At 36.4% G+C, this 22,125-nt stretch overlaps 2 protein-coding genes across 2 annotated transcripts; both read left to right on the forward strand.

Annotated features, from left to right (window-relative positions):
- Nucleotides 1-4,085: 4,085 nt before the first annotated feature.
- CPK13 (calcium-dependent protein kinase 13) lies at nt 4,086-9,121 on the forward strand. The gene is made up of 8 exons (XM_088254828.1): nt 4,086-4,474; nt 4,563-5,321; nt 6,349-6,492; nt 6,603-6,755; nt 7,181-7,296; nt 7,389-7,556; nt 8,273-8,503; nt 8,588-9,121. Exons 2-8 carry the CDS (start codon nt 4,700-4,702, stop codon nt 8,735-8,737), a joined length of 1,584 nt encoding a protein of 527 aa, XP_088110954.1. The 5' UTR covers nt 4,086-4,474; nt 4,563-4,699; the 3' UTR covers nt 8,738-9,121.
- A 9,817-nt stretch (nt 9,122-18,938) lies between these two features.
- Nucleotides 18,939-21,173, forward strand: LOC110770494 (jasmonate-induced oxygenase 1-like). Its single transcript, XM_021974638.2, has 2 exons — nt 18,939-19,554; nt 20,459-21,173. The coding sequence occupies exons 1-2, from the start codon at nt 19,043-19,045 to the stop codon at nt 21,039-21,041; spliced, it is 1,095 nt and encodes a 364-aa protein (XP_021830330.2). The 5' UTR covers nt 18,939-19,042; the 3' UTR covers nt 21,042-21,173.
- Nucleotides 21,174-22,125: the final 952 nt, after the last annotated feature.

The following is a 22,125-nucleotide window of genomic DNA, read 5'->3' on the forward strand; positions in this document are numbered from 1 at the left end:
TGGTGAGACCAGGATGAAAGAGAGAAAGCCACTTGTTTTCCTTGGATTTGGAATGATAAACGGGGCCACCTCACCGCCATGATCTTTCTTTTTTTCCTATAAATCAAAAGCTTCAACTCCAGATCTCTTCTAATATTGAGAAAGAAAAAAAACTCTTAATTATTTGAGTTACAAGCCGCTTGCGGTTGAGAGAGACTTTCATGCAACAAGAAATAACATTATTGTAAGAGTATACATTTACCGTTTGCATCATGTTTTATATTACTCCTTACCCCAATATTATCTAACTCTTAATTTATATTAGGTTTTAAGCTAGTGTTCTTTTCCGTGTTAAAATATGTTTAAGATGCCTATCACTACCAAAAAAAAAAAAAAAATGGCAACAGTCACCATTATTTGGTGATATTTGCTGGAATGACTAAAGGTTTTAGTCACCCCAACAAATGTCACCAAATGTGCCACTTTTTTATGTAGTGTATATTCTAGCCCTTTGATATTTCCTCATACTTTGGATACTCTCAAATCTAGATTTTGGTGCTTTTTTATATATAAAAAAAAGTTGTTATTTGACATAAATTGGTGAACACATTTCACCCACTGCAAAATGCGTAGTCAAATTACCCAGAAAAAAATACATAACATATAGTAGGGGGAAAAGGAACGAAAATGACAATATATATATTTGTAGTTTATCTTTTGCCGAACGTCAATATTTGTAGTTGGAAATTGAAATGACTTTGACTAACGCAAAGTGGAGAATAGGTATGAGTTTACTCCTTCAAATTCTTAGGGTTATTATAAAAATTCAACGACTTGGGTTGAAATTATATTCAAATTGATGAACAAGTCAATTGTGTGTGCAAGTACATGTCCTTGAACCCCCATGGTTGATCATCTGAAATGGGGACCTCTCGATCAGAATATTGGATTCGTGTCCTCATCAAAAGCGTTGGTCACGCAGGAAATTAACCTCGGATTGTGCATTTGGATTACTAATTAACAAATTAAAGTCAAATCCAAAGACGATTGCCTTGACCCGTTTGGAGCTTCTATAAAATTTTGGTTGGTATTCACACGAAAACCATGAGATCATAAATTTCTTTAAGCAAACCTAATGGTCGTATTAATGAATACTAGTACATTTTGAATACGCCAGGCTCATGATATCTAACACCAATACAACCTCACGTGTGGAATTACCACTTATACAATTATATGAGAATTTGCGTTATGCATCAATTGGCCTTTGCTTATTGAGTATTGTCATTGATTAGCTCACAAATGTTCGTTTTAGTTTTATATGAGAATTATGTCTTGCATATAATATGAGTGGTTTGGTAATACTATGTGGAGGGGTGATTGTCACATTGAAAAATTACTCGCTAACACGTTAAGTTAGTTCGGATGTGGCGTTGCATCTCCATATACGAGAGAGAGAGAGAGAGAGAGATCATAAAAATTGACATGATATATATGGGACACATCAGCAATGGATATCTGATAAGAAATTGGGAAAAATATCTGTGTTTGTATCGTTGTGAAAGGGTGAAACCTTAGCTGAGCTGTATTAGATGTCTTGGGAGCAAAGCAAGTTAGTTAGCTTGTATTGTAGTACTTTGGCGATGTTGCATCAATTTGAAACAAGACACAAGAGATGACGAAGCAGCCTACGTATATAAAATTATTCGAGAGAAGTTTACATGAAGTTGTTCTTTTAATATCTGATTGCGATACTTTGATCTTAATCAATTCTACTCTTTGACTTTTGCTTCCTCAATGGCTGGTAGTAGGTCTCACATTTTCGGAAATTACGTGATCAACCTCATAAAAGTCCACCAGGCTTTCAAGTCAAGCCAAGCCAAAGGAGCTGTAAAGACGCAACCCACAACACAACACAGCTTATTATTATTATCAACATAATCATTACTCTTCTGCAACTTCAATATAAGCAGGCATTCGCCCGCAAGAGTGTGTTGGCTTTCACATATATATTCAAATCTTCATCGATCCATCATAAATAGTATATATCTCACTCACACTCTATTTGATTTTCACATTATAAGTCATTGAGTTGTGTTAGAAACAGTTGTTCATGTGCGACAGAGTGGATGCCAGTCTTAAAAGCGTTGTGGAATCCACTTGCATCGACCACATTTCTCGCAAAGTGAAGTTGTAGAAAAAGTCTTCTTTCTCCTTTTATTTTTTGTGCCTTTTTCTCTTTGGAAAATTTCATTATATATATAAACTTGAAGGGTGATGGAGCATGGTGAACTAATCAACTAAACCACATTACACACTTAAACGACATTGAATTGGGTAGAGAGTAGAGATATATTTGTTATCTCATACATAACATAATAAGTACCCTTTTTTTCTTCCTTTATAGACATGTTTTTTTGTGTGTGTAATTGATAGACAACGCAAGAAGTGTGAGAGTTTTGAATACAGGAAAAACTTCACGTGAAGAGAGAGATATGAAAAGTGATGATATACAAATGAGTACACGTAACGTAGGGTTATACACTTTTTCGTATGAATTTTAGGTGCATCTCCACTCCCCAACATTATCTGAACTAATTTCAAATAATGTTGAGATTTTAAATGGACTTTCCTCTCCGTATAAGAACATGTTGTCGACATCATATATATTGTCTATGTTTCATTGGAGAGGTCTTTAGGGGCTTGGTTTGCCTTTATAATTGAATGGTACGCGGCATGTGTGACCTTCACTGCTGTTGTTAGTAATGAATCAGAGAGAGTTGAAAGAGTTTTTTCCCACAAGTCTTGTCGTTTGGTTTTTCGGCTGCATTCTGTACTTGGCGACATTGCAGGTCGCCTTTGTTCCAACTTTACACAAGCAAATATTATGCCATAATTGCTTTTTCCTCGAGAAGTTGTGTTGGTCACAATTGCTTTCGAAATAATTAACCAGCAACTTAATGAAGATCAAACTTGGAAAGGCAAACCTTGTGTTATACAACAAATTGGACCCAGCAATTCATACAAAACCCCACACTAATTCAAAGTTCAAAACCAAGCCATTCATTATTTTCATTATTCATTTACGCCCCCACAAATAATCAAGTTCTTCATGAGGAAGCAAGCAAAGCAAAATGGAAGCAAAATCAAAAAAAGTTGAAAGCCGGTTGCTAAATGAGACCCACGTACTCAGTCCGAGAGAGAGAGAGAGAGAGAGAGAGAGAGAACGGACAACTAGGTCCCTCCCCCTAACTTTAATCTCTAATTCTGGGCTAAAAACAGACAACATGCAGCATCTTCTCCTTAATTCTCACACTCTTTTCTTTTTGTGTTTGGCTTTTTCTCATCGTGCTCCAATTATTCACCTGAATCTTATTTAGGCACTTCAAACTTGGTTAATTATAATTAAAACCCACCACACTCAATCTTTTTGCATTAAAACCCTTGATCAACATGATATATATTGAAAAACACTAATGCTCACGTCTCTTCCCATTTTAAGGATGTAGGTCAATGTTGTTTGTGTCTCTTCTTTGTTACAATCTCTCAATTTGTTTCCATTTTTTGCACGTTAAAGATATTTCCTTTGAAAATTAATGGCATTGTTTTGGAATCCATAATTGATGATATTAATCAAAGAAATTTTATAGCATTTCATTAGCAAGGCTACCTTTCAAGTTGGTATAACGTTTTCCCAATATTTTCAAATTAAAAAACGACTTTCAAACCTCACTTAATTTTTGGAATTATATGAAATTCTTACATACAACGAGTGTATATAACGTTTCTCTCGTGACAACTTATCAAGTGATCCGGATGTAAAACCCAACAAGAAATGTTATATACACATTGTTTGCAAATATCTTCCCTATGCTAATCAAGAAGCAAAATTAGAAACCCAAAGATCACTCTTTTTTTCTTCTTATTAAATTTATAATTGGTTAATTTTTATTTATGAAAAAACAGATTTAAGAACCGAGACAGAAATCTAAATTGCCAAATTAATTGAGGCATAATAGTGAATTCCCACAAGATTAGGGGCAGCAAAATAAAGTTGATTATTTAATTAAGCCCTATCATTCTGTCTGTTGTCTAGCCTCTGGCCTCTGCCTCTGCCTTCTGGCAATAGGCGTTGGGTTAAATATATCACAAATTAATTCAACCGCAAACCCAAGGCCACCAACAATTTCATTATAAACAAACAAACAAACAAACGAACAACCCCCAACCCCCAACGGCCAACGCCAACGCCAACGCCAACCCATCGTCCTCTCTGTTTTCCCCCAACTCTCACCGTCCCGTTCCGACCGTTCAAACCCTCCTCCTCGATGACCCGACAAAATTCACAGAACCAAAGAAGAACATAAAATATTCTTCAAATTTTTTTATTTTTTTTCTTTATTTCAAATAAATAATTACGTAAAATAAAAATTAATATTAAAAAAAATCTCCAAAACACCATCACTCTCACTCTCTTCTTCACTCTACAACTAAGGTACACCATACACCCTCACTATCTTTTGCAGACCATTTTCTCTCTTTTCCCCTCATTCTCTCGCAGTTGCTTTGATTTCACATTTCAGAGTACTCTGCTGCTGTTCTCTCTCTTTCTCTCTCTCAAGGCTTGGGTTTCGGCATTATCATGTGAAACCCTAGCTTGCCTAGGGCTAGTTAGGGTTTTGGCGAGATCCGTGCAGAGCTACCAAGTGCGCGCTTCGCAATGGGCAATTGTTGCAGATCTCCGGCCGCCGTCGCAAGGGAGGACGTGAAATCGAACTTTTCCGGCCACGATCACGGCCGGAGGGACTCCAGCGCCGGGAAGAAGGCTCCGACGACAGTGTTGACCGGCGTGCCCAAGGAGAACATCGAGGAGAAGTACTTGGTGGATCGAGAGCTCGGCCGCGGCGAGTTCGGCGTCACGTACCTCTGTATCGACCGCCACAGTCGTGAGCTCTTGGCCTGCAAGAGCATTTCGAAGCGGAAGCTCAGGACTGCAGTGGACATCGAGGATGTGAGGCGCGAAGTGGCGATTATGAAGCATTTGCCGAAGAATTCAAGCATCGTGAGCTTGAAGGAGGCTTGTGAGGACGAAAATGCCGTGCATTTGGTGATGGAGTTGTGCGAGGGCGGTGAGCTCTTCGATCGGATTGTGGCGAGGGGGCATTATACGGAGAGAGCTGCCGCGGCGGTCACCAGGACCATTGTTGAGGTCGTGCAGCTCTGTCACAAGCATGGAGTGATTCATAGGGACTTGAAGCCCGAGAACTTCTTGTTCGCGAACAAGAAGGAGAATTCGCCTCTCAAGGCCATTGATTTCGGCCTGTCTATATTCTTCAAGCCAGGTATGAATTTGAATTTAGGGTTTCTGATTTTGCAATGCTAATTGAAGCAATCTCTACTGTATATAGTAACTTAGAAAGTTTTGATTGTGACTACCTTGAAGACATAATTGGCTTACTATATTTGGCTCAAGTATGGATATATATTTTTTTAATCTTCAATGAATTCTATACTTTGTTTACCTTAATTGCCTGTAGTTACCCTGTACAGTACTCTCATTTTTGTTGTTTAATCTATTGCCCAATGCTATGCACTAATGGATGCTGATGTGGCTCTTACAGTTAGAAACGCCATATTTCAAGATTGCCATTGTTAAGTTGCAATCAAAGGTTTTGATGTGTACCGTAAGAATTCATTTGAGAGGAGGAGAGAGGGGGGAGGGGGGGAAGGTGGGGTGATGTATTGGTTGGTTTATGGGAGTGGGAGATGAAGGATGACTGCAGAATTCATGATTAAGAATGAACTTCTAATAATCCATGTAATCTTGTTATCCAAGTTGCATTGTTGCAATCAATTCTCCCTCTTATATTTTGCACTTCTCTTAGACCGCTCCTACCTTGTAGATTCCCCTTTGTTCAAGTAATGAAAAAGCTTGAAAAAGTTCTTTAAATAAGCTACCAGTGGAATAAAGTAACAGGCTAACAGCTTAACATACCACTAAATTGAGAAAAACATAATGTGATGATATTGATATGTTTAAAGGGATGGATACTCAAGCAACAGAACATGTAGTGTGGTTGAAGAGATAAGTTTTTCCTTTTTCTGATATGAAACAAAGAATTTACTACGTGGAAAGTCTATGAGTTACAACAATAATGTCCAACTATGAACAGGAAGTTGAAAAGAAATAGATTTTTCCTAATATCTATTGTGTGTGCTAAGTCTAGAAACTCTGAACTATTGTTACTGTTATTAAAAACTATAACATTGCAGGCATGAATTTTCAACTGTTTTTCGTAATTATGCTAATTTGGGTATATATTCTTGTCTTATGTATGTTATCAGATTATTAACTTTTCCGCATTCTAGGTGAGAGATTCTCAGAAATTGTTGGAAGTCCATATTACATGGCTCCTGAGGTTCTCAAGCGGAATTACGGGCCAGAAATAGATATATGGAGTGCAGGAGTTATACTCTATATTTTATTGTGTGGGGTTCCCCCTTTTTGGGCGGGTAATTATATCTCCCACTTGCTCCTCTCCCTTTTCTCTCCTCCTCCCCCTGCGGGATGGGAGCTTTCTCTGTTAAGAGGTTTCCATTTACCTTTTTGTACTTCTATGCAGAGTCTGAACAAGGGGTTGCACAGGCAATTCTCCGTGGACTGATAGATTTCAAACGTGATCCATGGCCCAATATTTCGGAGAGTGCCAAGAGTTTAGTTAGGCAAATGTTGGAGCCAGACCCAAAGCTACGATTGACTGCAAAGCAAGTGCTTGGTAATTTGCATCTCTTTGTGATAATCATATACTTTGTGATAGGGATCCATTGCACGTTGAAAATGTGGCAATTGAGCAAGCCCTTATTTATATTAAGAAGAGATTATGTTGAGGTTGCTATCTTGTATATATGATTTGAAATGTATTTCAAATATTGCGTTTCAACGAACTCTAGATAGGGATCTTGGTACATGAGAAAGAAATTTTGACATGTTAATAAGGTATGATACACACATGCACAAACAATGCATTGGCGTGAGTATCTACATTTCTGATCTTAACGGACATCGTGTGTATGGAAAATCTGTCAGTCTCCAAATATAGGACCACTGCTATGTACAGCTTTTGCCGTCCAACCATAAAATGTTGTTATATCTTGCTTCATTTATGTTATACCTGATCTGTGGTAATTTCTCTTTTTCCAGAGCATCCTTGGCTCCAAAATGCTAAGAAAGCTCCAAACATTCCCCTTGGAGATGTTGTCAAGTCAAGGCTTAAGCAGTTTTCAATGATGAACAGATTCAAAAGAAAAGCCCTGAGGGTTGGTTGACTGCTCTTACAAACTTTCTTATGCGTTTGCTGTTATGTAGTATGTTTCAATGCAAGGACTAATTTAAGTGGAACTTCAAACAGGTTATTGCGGATTTCTTTTCCATTGAGGAAGTTGAAGACATTAAGGAGATGTTTAAGAAGATAGACACTGATAATGATGGCATTGTTTCAATTGAAGAGTTAAAATCTGGACTTCGAAATTTTGGATCCCAGCTTGCAGAGTCTGAAGTTCAATTGCTTATTGAAGCTGTGAGTATTGCTTCATATTTTGCTTTCAACAGTACCTCTAGCGTGAGATCAACTATGACATAATCTATTACACATCAAACAGTTGAAATTGATGTTGGTCTTTTTATGATCCATAATCTTTTATTAGTTAGAGATGGTTCTCGATTGTTTACTTTAATTAGATGCGGACATGAGAGGGTGTTAAAGGGAATACGCATTGGTTAGATACCGTATTTGATATATATCAAATGAGCCTCCTAACCTGATGACTTAAGTTTTTTTGGCGTAGATATCGATTTATTACCTAGTTAACACATTCAACCTATACTGTAATACACTTGTAATTCTAAGGACAGTCCTAGGAAACAATTTTTTTCTTGTAGTACCTTGGGTGGACTAGCAATACTGTACAGATGCATTCTTAGGAATATGACTAACTCGTCCATAGTTCTGGTGGCTTAGAAAGTTATCCTTCATGGAGGTTGGTTCTAGATGCATTCCGAGGTTGTTTGATTGCAAGTAGCATAGGCACCTTTAGAAATGCACTGGTCTTCATGTGGACAACACCTTCTTAGGCACCTTTAACTTCAAGACATATCTTGTTTTTGTAATGCGTCTCTATTTCCTATTTCAGTTGCCCTTGTTCCTGGGTCACTCTTGAAAACTACTGAATGAGATAATTTCTCATGGTATATCAGTCTCTCCTGGTTTTAATTTAGTGAGTTTGTTGGTAACAGGTTGATACTAATGGGAAGGGAACCCTGGACTACGGAGAATTTATTGCTGTTTCCCTCCACCTACAGAGAATGGCCAACGATGAACATCTTCACAAGGCATTTTCCTACTTTGACAAAAATAGCAACGGCTACATTGAGCCAGACGAGCTCCGCGATGCGTTGATGGAAGATGGGGCAGATGATTGTACAGATGTAGCAAATGACATATTTCAAGAAGTGGACACAGACAAGGTGAGGACCCAAGGAAGAGTTTCCTATGACCCTAGGCTATGATATTTGAGATGACTAACTGATGTTTTTGTTTTATGGATGCAGGACGGGCTTATCAGCTATGACGAATTTGTCGCCATGATGAAAACTGGGACAGACTGGAGAAAGGCTTCTCGACATTACTCAAGAGGGAGATTCAACAGTCTAAGCATAAAGCTGATGAAGGATGGGTCCATAAATTTGGGGAATGAGTGAAACATAGACAAGTTCAGTCGTTGGATTATTGATACAAAAGAAGTATTGGGTCGTTTCTGGCGCATCATCTGCTTGCTTTCTTTTGTGATTATTGTTAGGGCCCCTTGATTTAGGATGGGGCTCCTTTTTGCTTGGGTGCCTGCCATACAAGGATCCTGGAGGGGGCCAGGAACGCTTATTTTGTCGCGGCGAGCATTAAATCGTGTAAAACACATGTTACCTCGTAGCTATGGCACAGCATGTATGGTTCTCTCCTAATCTTGTCCACTCCAACCTTCTTCTGTAGCTGTATTTTGCTTGATCATATTGGATTCGACTATGTCGTATTGTGTTATACTTTTCAAAGAAATATGAAGGTCTTCTTGTAGTGTGCTTCGATTAAAATGAGTTGTTGTTGGGCTTCTAGGCTTCTAATGCTTCTAATGCTTCTAGCTCCGTTTTTTTCCCCAATACAAAAGAAATGGGTATGTTTACAAGGTGATGGTATTGTTCTATACGTATAGTTGTATTTGAATTTGTATGCGAGGAAGAAACCCAAAAAAGAAGACAAGTGTTCTTCTTGACAGCTCTGTTCCAATAACTCCATGAATTTATCGTCTTATCAGGCGCAGTCAGGACAACAGTCGGTCTCTATCAAGATCATGGTGAAGCACAAGATGAAGACGCCAAATAGGCCCATCTCAATCAAATTATAATGCACTATTTTTTATCTTCTCCCAAATGGGCCAAACTATGCACTTTAATAAGTTTATTTTCACCATTATCTTCCACAGATAACCCCCAATTTATGGTTGGTTGGCAGCTATTGCTTTGCTGCTGGTGTATCCACCTTTTCTCATAAACAATAAAAATAAAAAACAGTGCAACTCGGATAGATTTCCACTTTGTGAAAGCTCCACAATCTCACTCCCATTGTCTTTGTTTATGTTTATATCCAGGTGAATTCATTTGAGCCACAACTGCTTTTGAAGTTGTAGATGCTGTGCTGATTGATTTGGATGCCTTATAGTTAAACTCTCTCTTTTTCTTTTTTAATATGATAATTTATCTATAGAAAGTGTTAATCCCATGCTCATCAATTCATCAGAGGATCTCTTTGAAACCCCCAAAATTTATAAAATACTAGACAATTTAACATATCAGTTTAACTAGTTACGCTTCGATTCTTAGAGGCAGATGTAAGTTAGGTCAGATGGTTAATGTTGCATTAGGCTTATCTATTAAATTGAAATACTAGACAATTTGCTTAACAAAAAGAACTGATTGAGAATATAACCTAGCTACTTTCATCAATTATTGATAAAAGAATTCATCGAAAAAAAAAGGAGCTTCATGAGCTTAATGTTTCTCTATCATAATCTAGCCAGCATGACAAAAATACCATCACGTTTTAAAATAATTTATTGTTTTTTTGAGTTCTTTTTTTTTTTTGGTCAAAATTTTTATTTTGAGTTCACACCAACTTTTGTTGGAGTATGGCAACTCAATCAAAATCTCTGAATTAATCTTGTAATAAAATTAATGCGACGAATAGTCCCTGAAGGGGACACATACACCTCAGTGATGTATCCCCAAACTCCGCAGACAGGAAATGGAGAGTTTGAGTCATGACTGTCCTCCTCTTTAAATTAAAAAGAAAACATGGCGATAAGAACAGCATCTTCAAGCATCTTCATGGTTTCTTCCTACTTCCTTGTGTTTGCTGCAAACTTGAGAAAGATATATAAAAGTTTTCTACTTTAATTTGGTCAAATCAATTCCACTGGTGAACCAAAACTTAGCCAAGCAAAATGAACAAGTTTCTCATTTCCCATGCTTTGCTTTGCATCCTTGAATGGTCAAACTGGAAAAACACTAGTAATAAAATGGCCGGGACAAAAAGGAAAATGCACCTTCTTCCTTTACTTTTTGTCTAGTCCACAAAGTGCAGCATCACTTACAGGTAAAATTAGTGGACATGCAACCCCACAATGGTTTTTATTATATTTTATTTTTTAAAGTGATGCATAAACCATGCATTATCGTCATCATATGAACCATGCATAACTTTGTCTATTTTCACCTTCTTGTTTCTTGAAAAGATTATGTTAAAATCAACGCATGGAATTAATATATAATTATCATTAAAACAAATTAAGAGCAAATGGATTGATCGATGTTCTGTTTAGAGTGACAACTTTGTGGGTTTGAGTTGATCTCTCACAGCATGACATGTGCATGTAGGAAACAAGAAGGTGGGATTGTAGTTAAGAAATGTATACTGATGTGGGATTGTAAAACCTAATAACTAATAAGGATCGACATTCTGCTGGTGTTTGAGGATCGATTCACATTCTGTGAGATCAACTACGGCACAAGAGATTTCAATGATTCAGTTTGATTCCCATGTTGGGGGCCAGACAGAACAGTGGTGAAATCTATTACCAAGAAAGAATCTGTTTTTGTTAAACATGTTGCATTGTACTAAAGGTCTCCATGTTCTTGTAAATTATTTCTACAATCAGAACACGTCAACTCGATGCCATCAATTCGCAGTAAAAAATTTCACTTCGAAGAGAATTCGGTTCTGAAATCCCGGGATTAGGTTATAACTGAATCCTTTTTGAACCACATAATAGAAAGAGATTATTCGAACTTGAAAGCGGGTTAAATCAAGTCGGTGGAAGTTGTCTAATCGAGTATGCATTTTGTCTGTTACTCTTACATCATTGCAACGGTGATTGACATTTATTAATTGACTAATCACCTACATTTTCATGGCTCCCAAAGGGGTTGTGGTTTAGGGTGAAGCATACACACTGAGACCATCGGCGGATCCATTAATTAGGGTCCAGTGAAGGCACTTGCAATGTGAAGGTGCCAAATTGTTATGAAATTTTGTATTTGAATCGGAGCATGTCAGGGCAAGTTGTTTGATAAACTTCCTCAAAGAAGACTAAGGCAGGGCAAAGGGGGTGGTGGCTTGCTCTACTCCTCTTTTTTCTTTTTTTTTTTCTTTTTTTTGTCAACAGTAGAAAGGGGGAGGGGAATTTACTTACATACATTGGTGCTAAGTTATTTTGAACCTGAGATTATTTGTCTTAAGCCAAACATACTTTTCCACTGTGTTATGACCTCATTGACAGCCGGCTCTACTGCTCTACTTATATTATTCTTCTTGTTCTCTAGACTCAATATTCTCTATGTCGTGCAATAGAGGAATTAAGGAGAATGTGTAAAGTTTGTGTTACTAATTTGTGCATGGATATGTTTATATAATTTTTTTTTTTTTTTTTGTGTGGTCTGAACCATGAGGTGGTCCTAGATGAGCCCCAACTATGGGTGGCACTTTTAAGCTTTAACCACAACCCAGACTAATCCCCGCTCACACCGGGTCGGCCCGTAAGAGGTAAAGTGCTGGCCAAAGTGGTGACTCCGTACAAGAGCAGGGATCGAACCCCTGACCTCTCTTAAGGAATGAGAGTGCCGAACCACTCACACCAACCACCTTGGTTTATATGATTATTTTTATATACATCTAAGAGTTGATTGATCTTCACTATTAGTAATAACTTGATAATAGTGTTTTCTTGCCAAAAAAAGAAAATTTATGGATCCACCGCTCACTGGACCAGAGACATGAAGCACGAGCATCTGGATGGGGCATGGGACATGGGACTTCACGTGAGAGAGTGCCTCCTACCATGTGATTGGATTGGATCATTGGAGGTTTGGCACGTGTCCCTTCCAATCCATCTGAATTCATCTCATACCCTCCAGATATTGCATGCCAATGTATAACCATTCATATATATATATATATATATATATATAAATGTTTGTCCGAAAAAATACAAGAAAAGAATTGTGAAACCCAAAAAGGCAATGTTTATTTGGCGTCAATAAAGCTCATCAAAAGCTCAATTTCAGGTGCTAAAAACAATTTGGATGCTGTTTTTGTGTGTACTGGTTTAAGTCTAGTCTAGCTCTAGAAGCTGTGCTCTTTGCCCGACATGTCTTTGAAAAATCTCTTCTGCATGTGAAAATATCTTCCTATCCAACATTTTATATGTAATCTGCACCAAGAAAAAGAAGCCACATTTAATTTTTGACTTGATCAAAAACAGGTATACATTCTCATTCATGAATCTTGTATATATATTGAAACTAAGAGCAAGAAGCTCAAGTTATGTATTCAAATATTATTATGATTTATCTAAAATTCTTTTGTGAGTACTTTGAATTTAAATTTGATATTGTTACAACATTGTGTTTGGAACACCTGTGATCTTCCTTCAGCGGTAAATTCTCCTAAAATCATGCATGAAGACATTGTTGGTTGTATAACGAAGTGAAAGAATGGTTCATCAAGGCTGACTCAAGATTCTAGAAGTTGTTGAAGATCATGGGGGAATATAAATCAGGGGGAGCATCCCAGTTCTACTACATACAAGACATATGCGTATTGTACTCTTTTTCTCTTCGACTAGATTTTTGTCTCATTGGATTTTTCCTAGCAAGGTTTTAACGAGGCAAAATAAGCGCATCCAACACTATATCAATGATCCAGAAGAATGTTTCACTCTTTTTCCCTTTGCTTTGGTTTTGTCCCACTGATTTTTCAAAGCAAGGTTTTTAATGAGGCAATAATGTCATTGTATAGTGGACATCCAAGGGGGAGTGTTATAAGTCCATGGAATGTGGATGACCACCATAATATCCATTACCTCCACCCTTTATTGCTTTGTAACCTATGCCCTTATTATTGTAATTAGTAGATATAAGTTGTGGGTTAAATACCTCTATTGTAAGCCTATAAATAGGCGCTTATCAAAGATGAATAACAGATGTTGATACAAGGTTAGAGAACAAATTCTTGTTTTTCCCTTCCTCATATTTCTCTCTACATTTTCCCTCTAGTTTTATAACAATATATGTTTGTTCGAAAAATACAAGAAAAGAATTGTGAAAACCAAAGAGGCAATGTTTATTTGGCGTCAAAAAAGCTCATCAAAAGCTCAATTTCAAGTGCTAAAAACAAATTGGATGCTGTTTTTGGGTGCACTGGTTTAAGTCTAGTCTATCTAGAAGCTGTGCTCTTTGCCAGATATGTCTTTGAAAAACTTCTTCTGCTTGTGAAAATATCTTCCAATCCAACATTTTATATGTAATTTGCACAGCCACATATTCAATTTTTGACTTGATCAACAACATGTATACATTCTCATTCAAGAATCTTGTATATATATTGACACTAAGAGCCCGAATCTCAAGTTATGTACTCAAATATGATTATGATTGATCTAAAATTCTTTTGTGAGTACTTTGACTTTAAATTTGATATTGTTACAACATTGTGTTTGGAACACCTGTGATCTTCCTTCATCGGTAAATTCTCCTAAAATCATGCATGAAGACATTGTTGCTTGTATAATGAAAATGAAAGAATGGTTCATCAAGGCTGATGTAAGCAAAGAATGGTTCATCAAGGCTGACTCAAGATTCTAGAAGTTGTTGAAGATCATGGGGTAATATAAATCAAGGGGAGCATCCCAGTTCTACTACATATAGGACATATGCGTATTGTACTCTTTTTCTTTTCGACTAGATTTTTGTCCCATTGGATTTTTCCAAGCAAGGTTTCAACGAGACAGAATAAGCGCGTCCAACACTAAATCAATGATCCAGAAGAATGTTGCACTCTTTTTCCTTTTGCTTCGGTTTTGTCCCACTGAATTTTCAAAGCAAGGTTTTTAATGAGGCAATAATGTCATTGTATGGTAGACATCAAAGGGGGAGTGTTATACATCCATGGAATGTGAATGACCACCATAATATCCATTACCTCCACCCTTTATTGCTTTGTAACCTATGCCCTTATTATTGTAATTAGTAGGTATAAGTTGTGGGTTAAATACCTCTATTGTAAGCCTATAAATAGGCGCTTATCAGAGATGAATAACAACAGATGTTAATACAAGGTCAGAGAACAAATTCTCGTTTTTCCCTTCCTCATATTTCTCTCTACATTTTCCCTCTAGTTTTATAACAATATATGTTTGTCCGATAAAATACAAGTAAAGAATTGTGAAACTCAAAAATGCAATGTTTATTTGGCGTCAAAAAAGCTCATCAAAAGCTCAATTTCAGGTGCTAAAAACAAACTGGATGCTGTTTTTGTGTGTACTGGTTCAAGTCTAGTCTAGCTAGAAGCTGTGCTCTTTGCCCGACATGTCTTTGAAAAATCTCTTTTGCATGTGAAAATATCTTCCTATCCAACATTGTAAATGTAATCTGCATTCAATTTTTGACTTGATCAACAATACGTACATTCTCATTCATGAATCTTGTATGTATGGTAAGGGGCAAAGTTGTACTTTAAGCATGTCGTTCTCAATCAACAGATAACTATCATATAATATATGTTCAAAACCAGAGGGATTAAGCAAAGGACGAAAATTATAGGCATACCATAATATTCAAAACCAGGACTTTAGATGGAAAGTGATTGATTCTGATTAGCAGATTATGATGAATTTCATCACGTGCCCAAAGAAGAATCGCTTCATTATTGGTTTATATAGCGCTGATTTATCCTATAATTATGTCTTTTTTATTTGAGTTATATATTTAAAACAAGAACCGCATAACATGTGTTTGATTTTTTTTCCAAAGAACATTTCTCTAATTCATAATAGAGTTCAAGTTGACTTAAACCCTTATATTAATTATGAATTAGGAAAAACTCAACACATGAAGTTTAAAGTTGTCTAATTTCATTATCAACATCTGTCGTGATCTTCAACAGCACGTTTTATCGCTTGATCTTGCCCTGCCTTAAGCTCTGCAAGATATATATAAGATCAAAGTGTGTGGTGGTCACCGTTGTTGTTCAGAAGTCCACCTCCACACAATTACACTGACCCTATATGTGTTTTTTTTTCCGACCACTCTTTCAACCTGCTTAAAGAATAACTTATCAAAAAGGTTGGCAGCTCAGGGAAAAATATATATATATATATATATATATAGGTTTTTTTTATTATTTTAAACCTACATAACCTACCCTAGTTTGATGTCATCTTACGATTTTCCAAAAATGGCGGAACTTAGTATATACCACCAAAACTATAGCTAGCTACGTGTTCATATACTTTGCAGTTCAACTACTTAAATAATAAATTATAGAGGCCGAGGAATATTACAGTGGAAATCAATAACTTGAGCTTCAATCGATAGCTACATCAAAAGTCATTAGTAAATTCAAGGAGAACACATGTATGTATTGTGGAGATATATATATACAGTCCCCTTCTATTGAGAGATTCTTCAAATAATTTTATTTGAGGGACACCCTTTAGGGTACCCTACGAATTTTTTTTCAACGATCCAAACCATCTATTTTTCACATCTTCATTCCAGGATCATCCTTGCAAAAATTCATGCAAATTGAAAATCACTAAGGCATCTAATTGAGACCAACAAAATCAATGAACATGGTACTTTAAGAAAATACTCAAATTTCAATAATTTAATTGAGTGGTCAAATGATATCGGATTTAAGTGATTTTTTTGTAGATATGATCTTTAAATGAATATCTACAAAATAAACGGTTTGGATTAGTGAAATACAACACAGAGTGGGCTCAAATAAGCTTATTTGATAGATCATTCAATGGAAGCTATATTCTTAGAAAATATTAGAAACCCTTCACGTTATAACATAAAAAAATAAAAATGAAAAAAAACAAATTTATAATTTCACTGCGCGTGTCCTTGCAAATAAAATATAAAACTAGGTTAGGAGACTAGGAGCCCCACCACTTTTAAACTGCCAACTCTTTTAAATATGGTTTGGTGAAACAAAACCTACCCATAAACAAAGATTACGAGTTTTTTTAAAGATTATAAAAGCATTTTATGATGAGATTGTCAATGAAAAACTTCCAATTATACTCCTACCACCACCCTTCTAGTTTTGTTTTTTATATTTTTTTAATGGCATCTCTATCACACCAAAAGATAAAATAAAATGAAAAGGTCTTCGGGGACATCCGATTCTGGAAGGCCAAGGTGATATGGGCAGACTGATCTCATCATCTCCATAATGTCACACATTTTCTTTTCAAATTTCCCACGTGATGCAAATGATGTCGGCCAAAACATTATCTTTGGAGACTTGTACTCCTCTCTACATATTCTAATATTAATGTACTGTAAAGTAGCGGTCGATACTCGATTGACATTGATATATTCTCAGAACCCTAGGTAACGTTGCATTTGCTGCAGCCGGAATTGCATTCCTCCACGGAAGCTTAGGGCAAACAAACCCAGCCACAACCAGTTGTGTAAATTATATTCGTGACTCAATTAGCAACAAATGTGTTTTGGAAAAAGAAAAGAAAAAAACAAAAAAGATATTTGACACTGACTTTGATGATGATCACATTCACATGCATGAGTAATGATTTATAGTGTTGATTTGATTTGATTCGCGGATGGATTTTTAATTATTTTGATCCCAATTAAGTTCCAATTTCATGAATAAATTTTATTCCCCATTCGATTGAAAAAGACAAAAAGAAAGAGGAAGGAAATATTATTATTATTAATCAGAAAACCCAATTTTTTATTTTTCACTTTTCCAGAACAATGAAGTTTCGATGACTTTTCTCGTCCTTTTTCTTTTGGTCAAATTGGTAAAGGCAAAAAATGCGTAAATGATTTGTAGCTTGCTATGCAATGCAAGTGGAAGACAATCCACGTGACCTAGAGAAAATAAGGCAGACAAGATATAGTAGGGTTACATTGTACATACACTTCAAAAATTTATAGTTTATTTTTGCTCACCATTTTAACTAAAGGTATATTTTTATCACTCTTCTTAACATTTGATACATGTTTATGAGCATAACCCTAACTATTTACGTTGTATTTATAGAACCATGCCCATATACGCATGTTAAATATTGAAAAGGATTGTGATGATGACATATATTGGGTTAAAGTAATGAGAAAAATGCTCCCCGACATATATTAGCAAATTGAATTAACTTGGGTAGCTGATGGGCTACGATTTGAAAGGCCCCTCAATTACTTGTTCTAATATAAGATAATAAGAATTTGCCAGTTTTGGTAGGTCTTAAGAGAGGTAATGTACCGAGGTTCCTATTCCAGCCATATATGGAGCTCTAAATAAGTGGTGACATTATAGCAACGTGAGAGCAAGCAAAAAGAAAATGGAATTTGGACATGTCTTGTCTTGTCTTGTCTATTTGTTTTATCGATCTAGTAGTGCAACTGCAGAATTGGTCCACAAATGAATAGCAGAGTCTGTGGAGGATATTCATTTGCTGTCAGCTATAAGATGAGCCAGAAGAAAATCGATACAAAAGTTGATCTCAAAAAAGAAACAACAAAAAGTAAATAAGAACAGTAATGTTGAAGAAAATTAATTATTTTTTATTTAAATTTGATGATAATTTAATGATATGACAAATAATGTGACGACATTAGTTGACAAAAAAAAGGTATGATGCAAAAGTAGTAATAAACGATAAGTTTTTTGAGTAAGGAGGAATGAGCTTATGACACATAACACCTCATGCTATTATAATTTGGGAATTAAAATTATACATAATTGTAAAATTTAGGAAAAGGACTGCTCAGCATAAATCAATAAAGTTGTAGAGAAATATCATTGTGGGAGGTACAAAGACAAAGATAGGTGGATTGATAGAAGCTCAGCCACAAGCCCCTTGTAGTTTTTTTATTTATGATATATATATGATGGACCTGCCGTCTTGCTACTTGCTTACCTCTCAAAAAGCGATAGGGCATATATAATAATAATACAGTTCAACTCCATACACATGAAGCATGGACCCTAACTAATATTCATCTACATCAAATTGAACATTAATAACCCAATTGCCCTTTATATACATACCTCTTTCTAACTTTACGTAAATATTACCTAGTCAAACAGATCATAATCGAAAAAATTTATCTTTATGTAAATATTAACTATCAAACAGATTATAATCGAGAAAATTCATACCGCATCCAAATCTACTTATACTTTACAACTACCAAATTATTTATGTATTTTTATTTAAAATATGGTGATGAGAAAATCAAGTTGCTCACGGCGCCGAAACTAGATATAGCTAGCTAGCTCTCAGCCCCCACCCCCACCCCCACACCCCCCCTCCACTTCTTTATATAAACCTCCAAACTCCTCTCACTCTCGCATTGCAGCTACAAATATATCTCATCACTTTAACATATTATTATAAATTTTAACAAAGGAAAAAAACAACAACAATGAATTGCTTGCAGTCTTCTTGGCCTGAGCCTATCGTTCGAGTCCAGTCCTTGGCAGAAAGCGGCATAACCGCAATCCCGGACCTCTACATCAAACCCCCCGCCAAACGACCCTCTCTTCTTCCCGCAAACTGCAACCAAGCTGACGTGGAAGTCAACATCCCGGTCATTGACCTCCAGAACCTGCTGAACCAGGAGGAGAGCCTGCGCGAACCGACGCTGCGTTCGATCTCGAGCGCCTGCAGGGAGTGGGGGTTTTTTCAGGTGGTGAACCACGGGGTGAGCGAGGAGCTGATGAAGCGGGCGAGGGACACATGGCGCGAGTTTTTCGGGCTGCCGCTGGATGTGAAGCAGGAGTATTCGAACAAGCCGAGTACGTACGAAGGGTACGGGAGTCGGCTGGGGGTTGAGAAGGGGGCTATTTTGGACTGGAGCGACTATTACTTTCTCCATTATATGCCCGCCTCCCTCAGAAACCATAGCAAGTGGCCTGCCCTCCCATCTTCATGCAGGTAAATTTTTATTTATTTATTTATATTTATTATTATAATAATTTTTCTAGGGAGGCATGTTTTTAATTGAAAACGTGCTTTTATGACTTTTTCATTGCGTATAAAATGCTGTTATTTATGTATATTCAACTCTTTTGGTGACTATATATGATTTTTTCATTATGAAAGAAATGTTGTATACACACAAATGACGCAGTATGAATATCATTAATTACGATCAAACTTACTTGAATCAGCTTACAATTCTTGCATATATGATATATATAAATTGCTTTTTGTCTAGACAGTGGTCTATTTGTCTTTTGGTTGTCTTATTGCTTGGGGGGCAGGAAGACACTGATGAAACTTTGAGCTTCAAAATTGCACTTTAACGTCTTAGTACAAAAAGATATGCAGATTGATGAAGTTTAGATACTCTTTTTCTTAAAATAGTAAATCTCATAAGTGTTGTTTTCATTTTTTAGAATATCCTCAATATTTTCTAATGAAAAGCTTTTTATTTGTGAGTATCAAAGTTAAATAGAATTTAGGGATTTTATGTAAAGTAGTCTTGTGTTCCAAACTTGTGATAACGAATGCCACAAAAAAGAAATCTCTTGTTATTTCCAAACCCTTGATATGGATAATTTGTAGCTTAGTGCTCTGAGTCTTTTATAATGGATCTACCAAGTTAAGTTAATTGCATGCCTAAAAGCACTAAGTGGGAAATTTCCTAAAAAGCAGATCTAGGCCTCCTTTGGCCCTTTCATTTCGTCCTTCACCATCAAGTCTGTCGATGCCCAACACAAGGATTTAGAGCCACAATAAGCACATCCAAATAGCACTTCAAAAGTGCTTTCAAAATTAGAACAGTCCCCTCAAAGTAAATATCAACTTTTAATTTGCTGTCTGTTGATTTTTGTAGGAAACTGATTGAAGAATACAGTGAGGCAACTGTAAGACTATGTGGAACACTGATGAAGCTCCTGTCACAAAACCTTGGGCTAGAGGAAGACCAGCTTCTCAATGCATTTGGAGGAGAAGAAAACATTGGGGCATGTTTGAGGGTCAACTTCTACCCAAAATGCCCCCAACCAGACCTAACCCTTGGCCTCTCAGAACACTCTGACCCAGGTGGCTTGACCCTTCTTTTGCCTGATGAAAATGTGGCTGGGCTTCAAGTGCGCAAAGGGCAGAGTTGGGTTACAGTGAAACCAGTTCCAAATGCCTTCATTGTGAATATTGGAGACCAAATGCAGGTGCTGAGCAATGCAATTTACAAGAGCGTGGAGCACAGAGTGATTGTAAATTCAGTCAAAGACAGGGTCTCTTTGGCCTTGTTTTATAACCCAAAGAGTGATTTGTTGATCCAACCTGTCAAGAAGCTTGTCACAAAGGACCGTCCTGCCCTTTATGCACCCATGACATATGATCAATATCGACTTTTCATTAGGACGAAGGGGCCTTGTGGCAAGGCACAAGTTGAATCGTTAAAATCCTATGAATAATAATATTTAATTTCTCTGTCTTTTATTAGAATATACATATAATATGGTGGTTGTTGTTGCACCGAGAATGATCCTGTAATTTGTTGTAGACTTCCACAATATAATAATATCTACTCTTATGTTATTGCATTCGAGAAGTCGAGTTAGTAATTTTCTAATATAACTATGATATCGCAACGTATTGTTATTATGACACTCATATGTAATTTACGTGAATAAGTCACATAGCAGTATTATGATTGTATAATGTGAAATTATCCCATTTTTTCGATATCATGATATCATGTTGGGGTTATTTCCAATATTAGTTGAAAACAAGTAAGCTAGTGATATATGTTGTTGGAAAAATTGAGAAGGAAAACAAACTTATGTACCTAACTTGCTCTGATAGTGCTCTCTTTGCTTGACTTACCGACTCTCAAACACACAAGTGGACCAGCAAGCACCATGTATATATATTCTCAATCAATGTATTCCTAGTGGTCCAATTGTTTAAGTAATAATGTTGTGGAATTACTTTTTGGAGAAGAAAATGAGGACCAAAAAATAAGCATAAGTTTCATGTTGTTTCAATTCATCAGAAACCCTCAAAATTAAGTGGAGAACAATGGGATGGAGGAATGCAATCATTTAGATAAGATTGAAATTAGTGTGGCTGTAAATGAAATATAAAAGCAAGCACAAGACAAGAGCTTTGGCAGTGGCAAGGCAGCAGAAATCTTCTTCCTCTAATTGTAAAGAAATGCAAAACGTAAGAGAGAGAGAGAGAGAGAGAGAGAGAGAGGGCAGAGTCGTCATATTATTATATATATAGACGCACGTTTGTTTAATGCTTTTAATTGGAAAGTTTGATTTGTACAACTTTTTTGACCTGGTCATCACTAAATAAATATCCCACTTTTTTGGTGCACCATCTATCATCTAACGCATGCATGTGTTAGGCAACAAACTTTTACACAATGCCGAATACATTCGTTTGTCCCCATTAAAAACCAATAATTAGGATGTTGTTATCCATACATTGATTCACTAGTTGATGTATAGACTACTTTTTCGGGTCATATCATTACGTACATGTCATAAT

This window comes from Prunus avium, chromosome 6 (genome assembly GCF_965620075.1).
Source record: "Prunus avium chromosome 6, drPruAviu1.hap1.1, whole genome shotgun sequence".
NCBI classification, from domain to species: Eukaryota; Viridiplantae; Streptophyta; class Magnoliopsida; order Rosales; family Rosaceae; genus Prunus; species Prunus avium.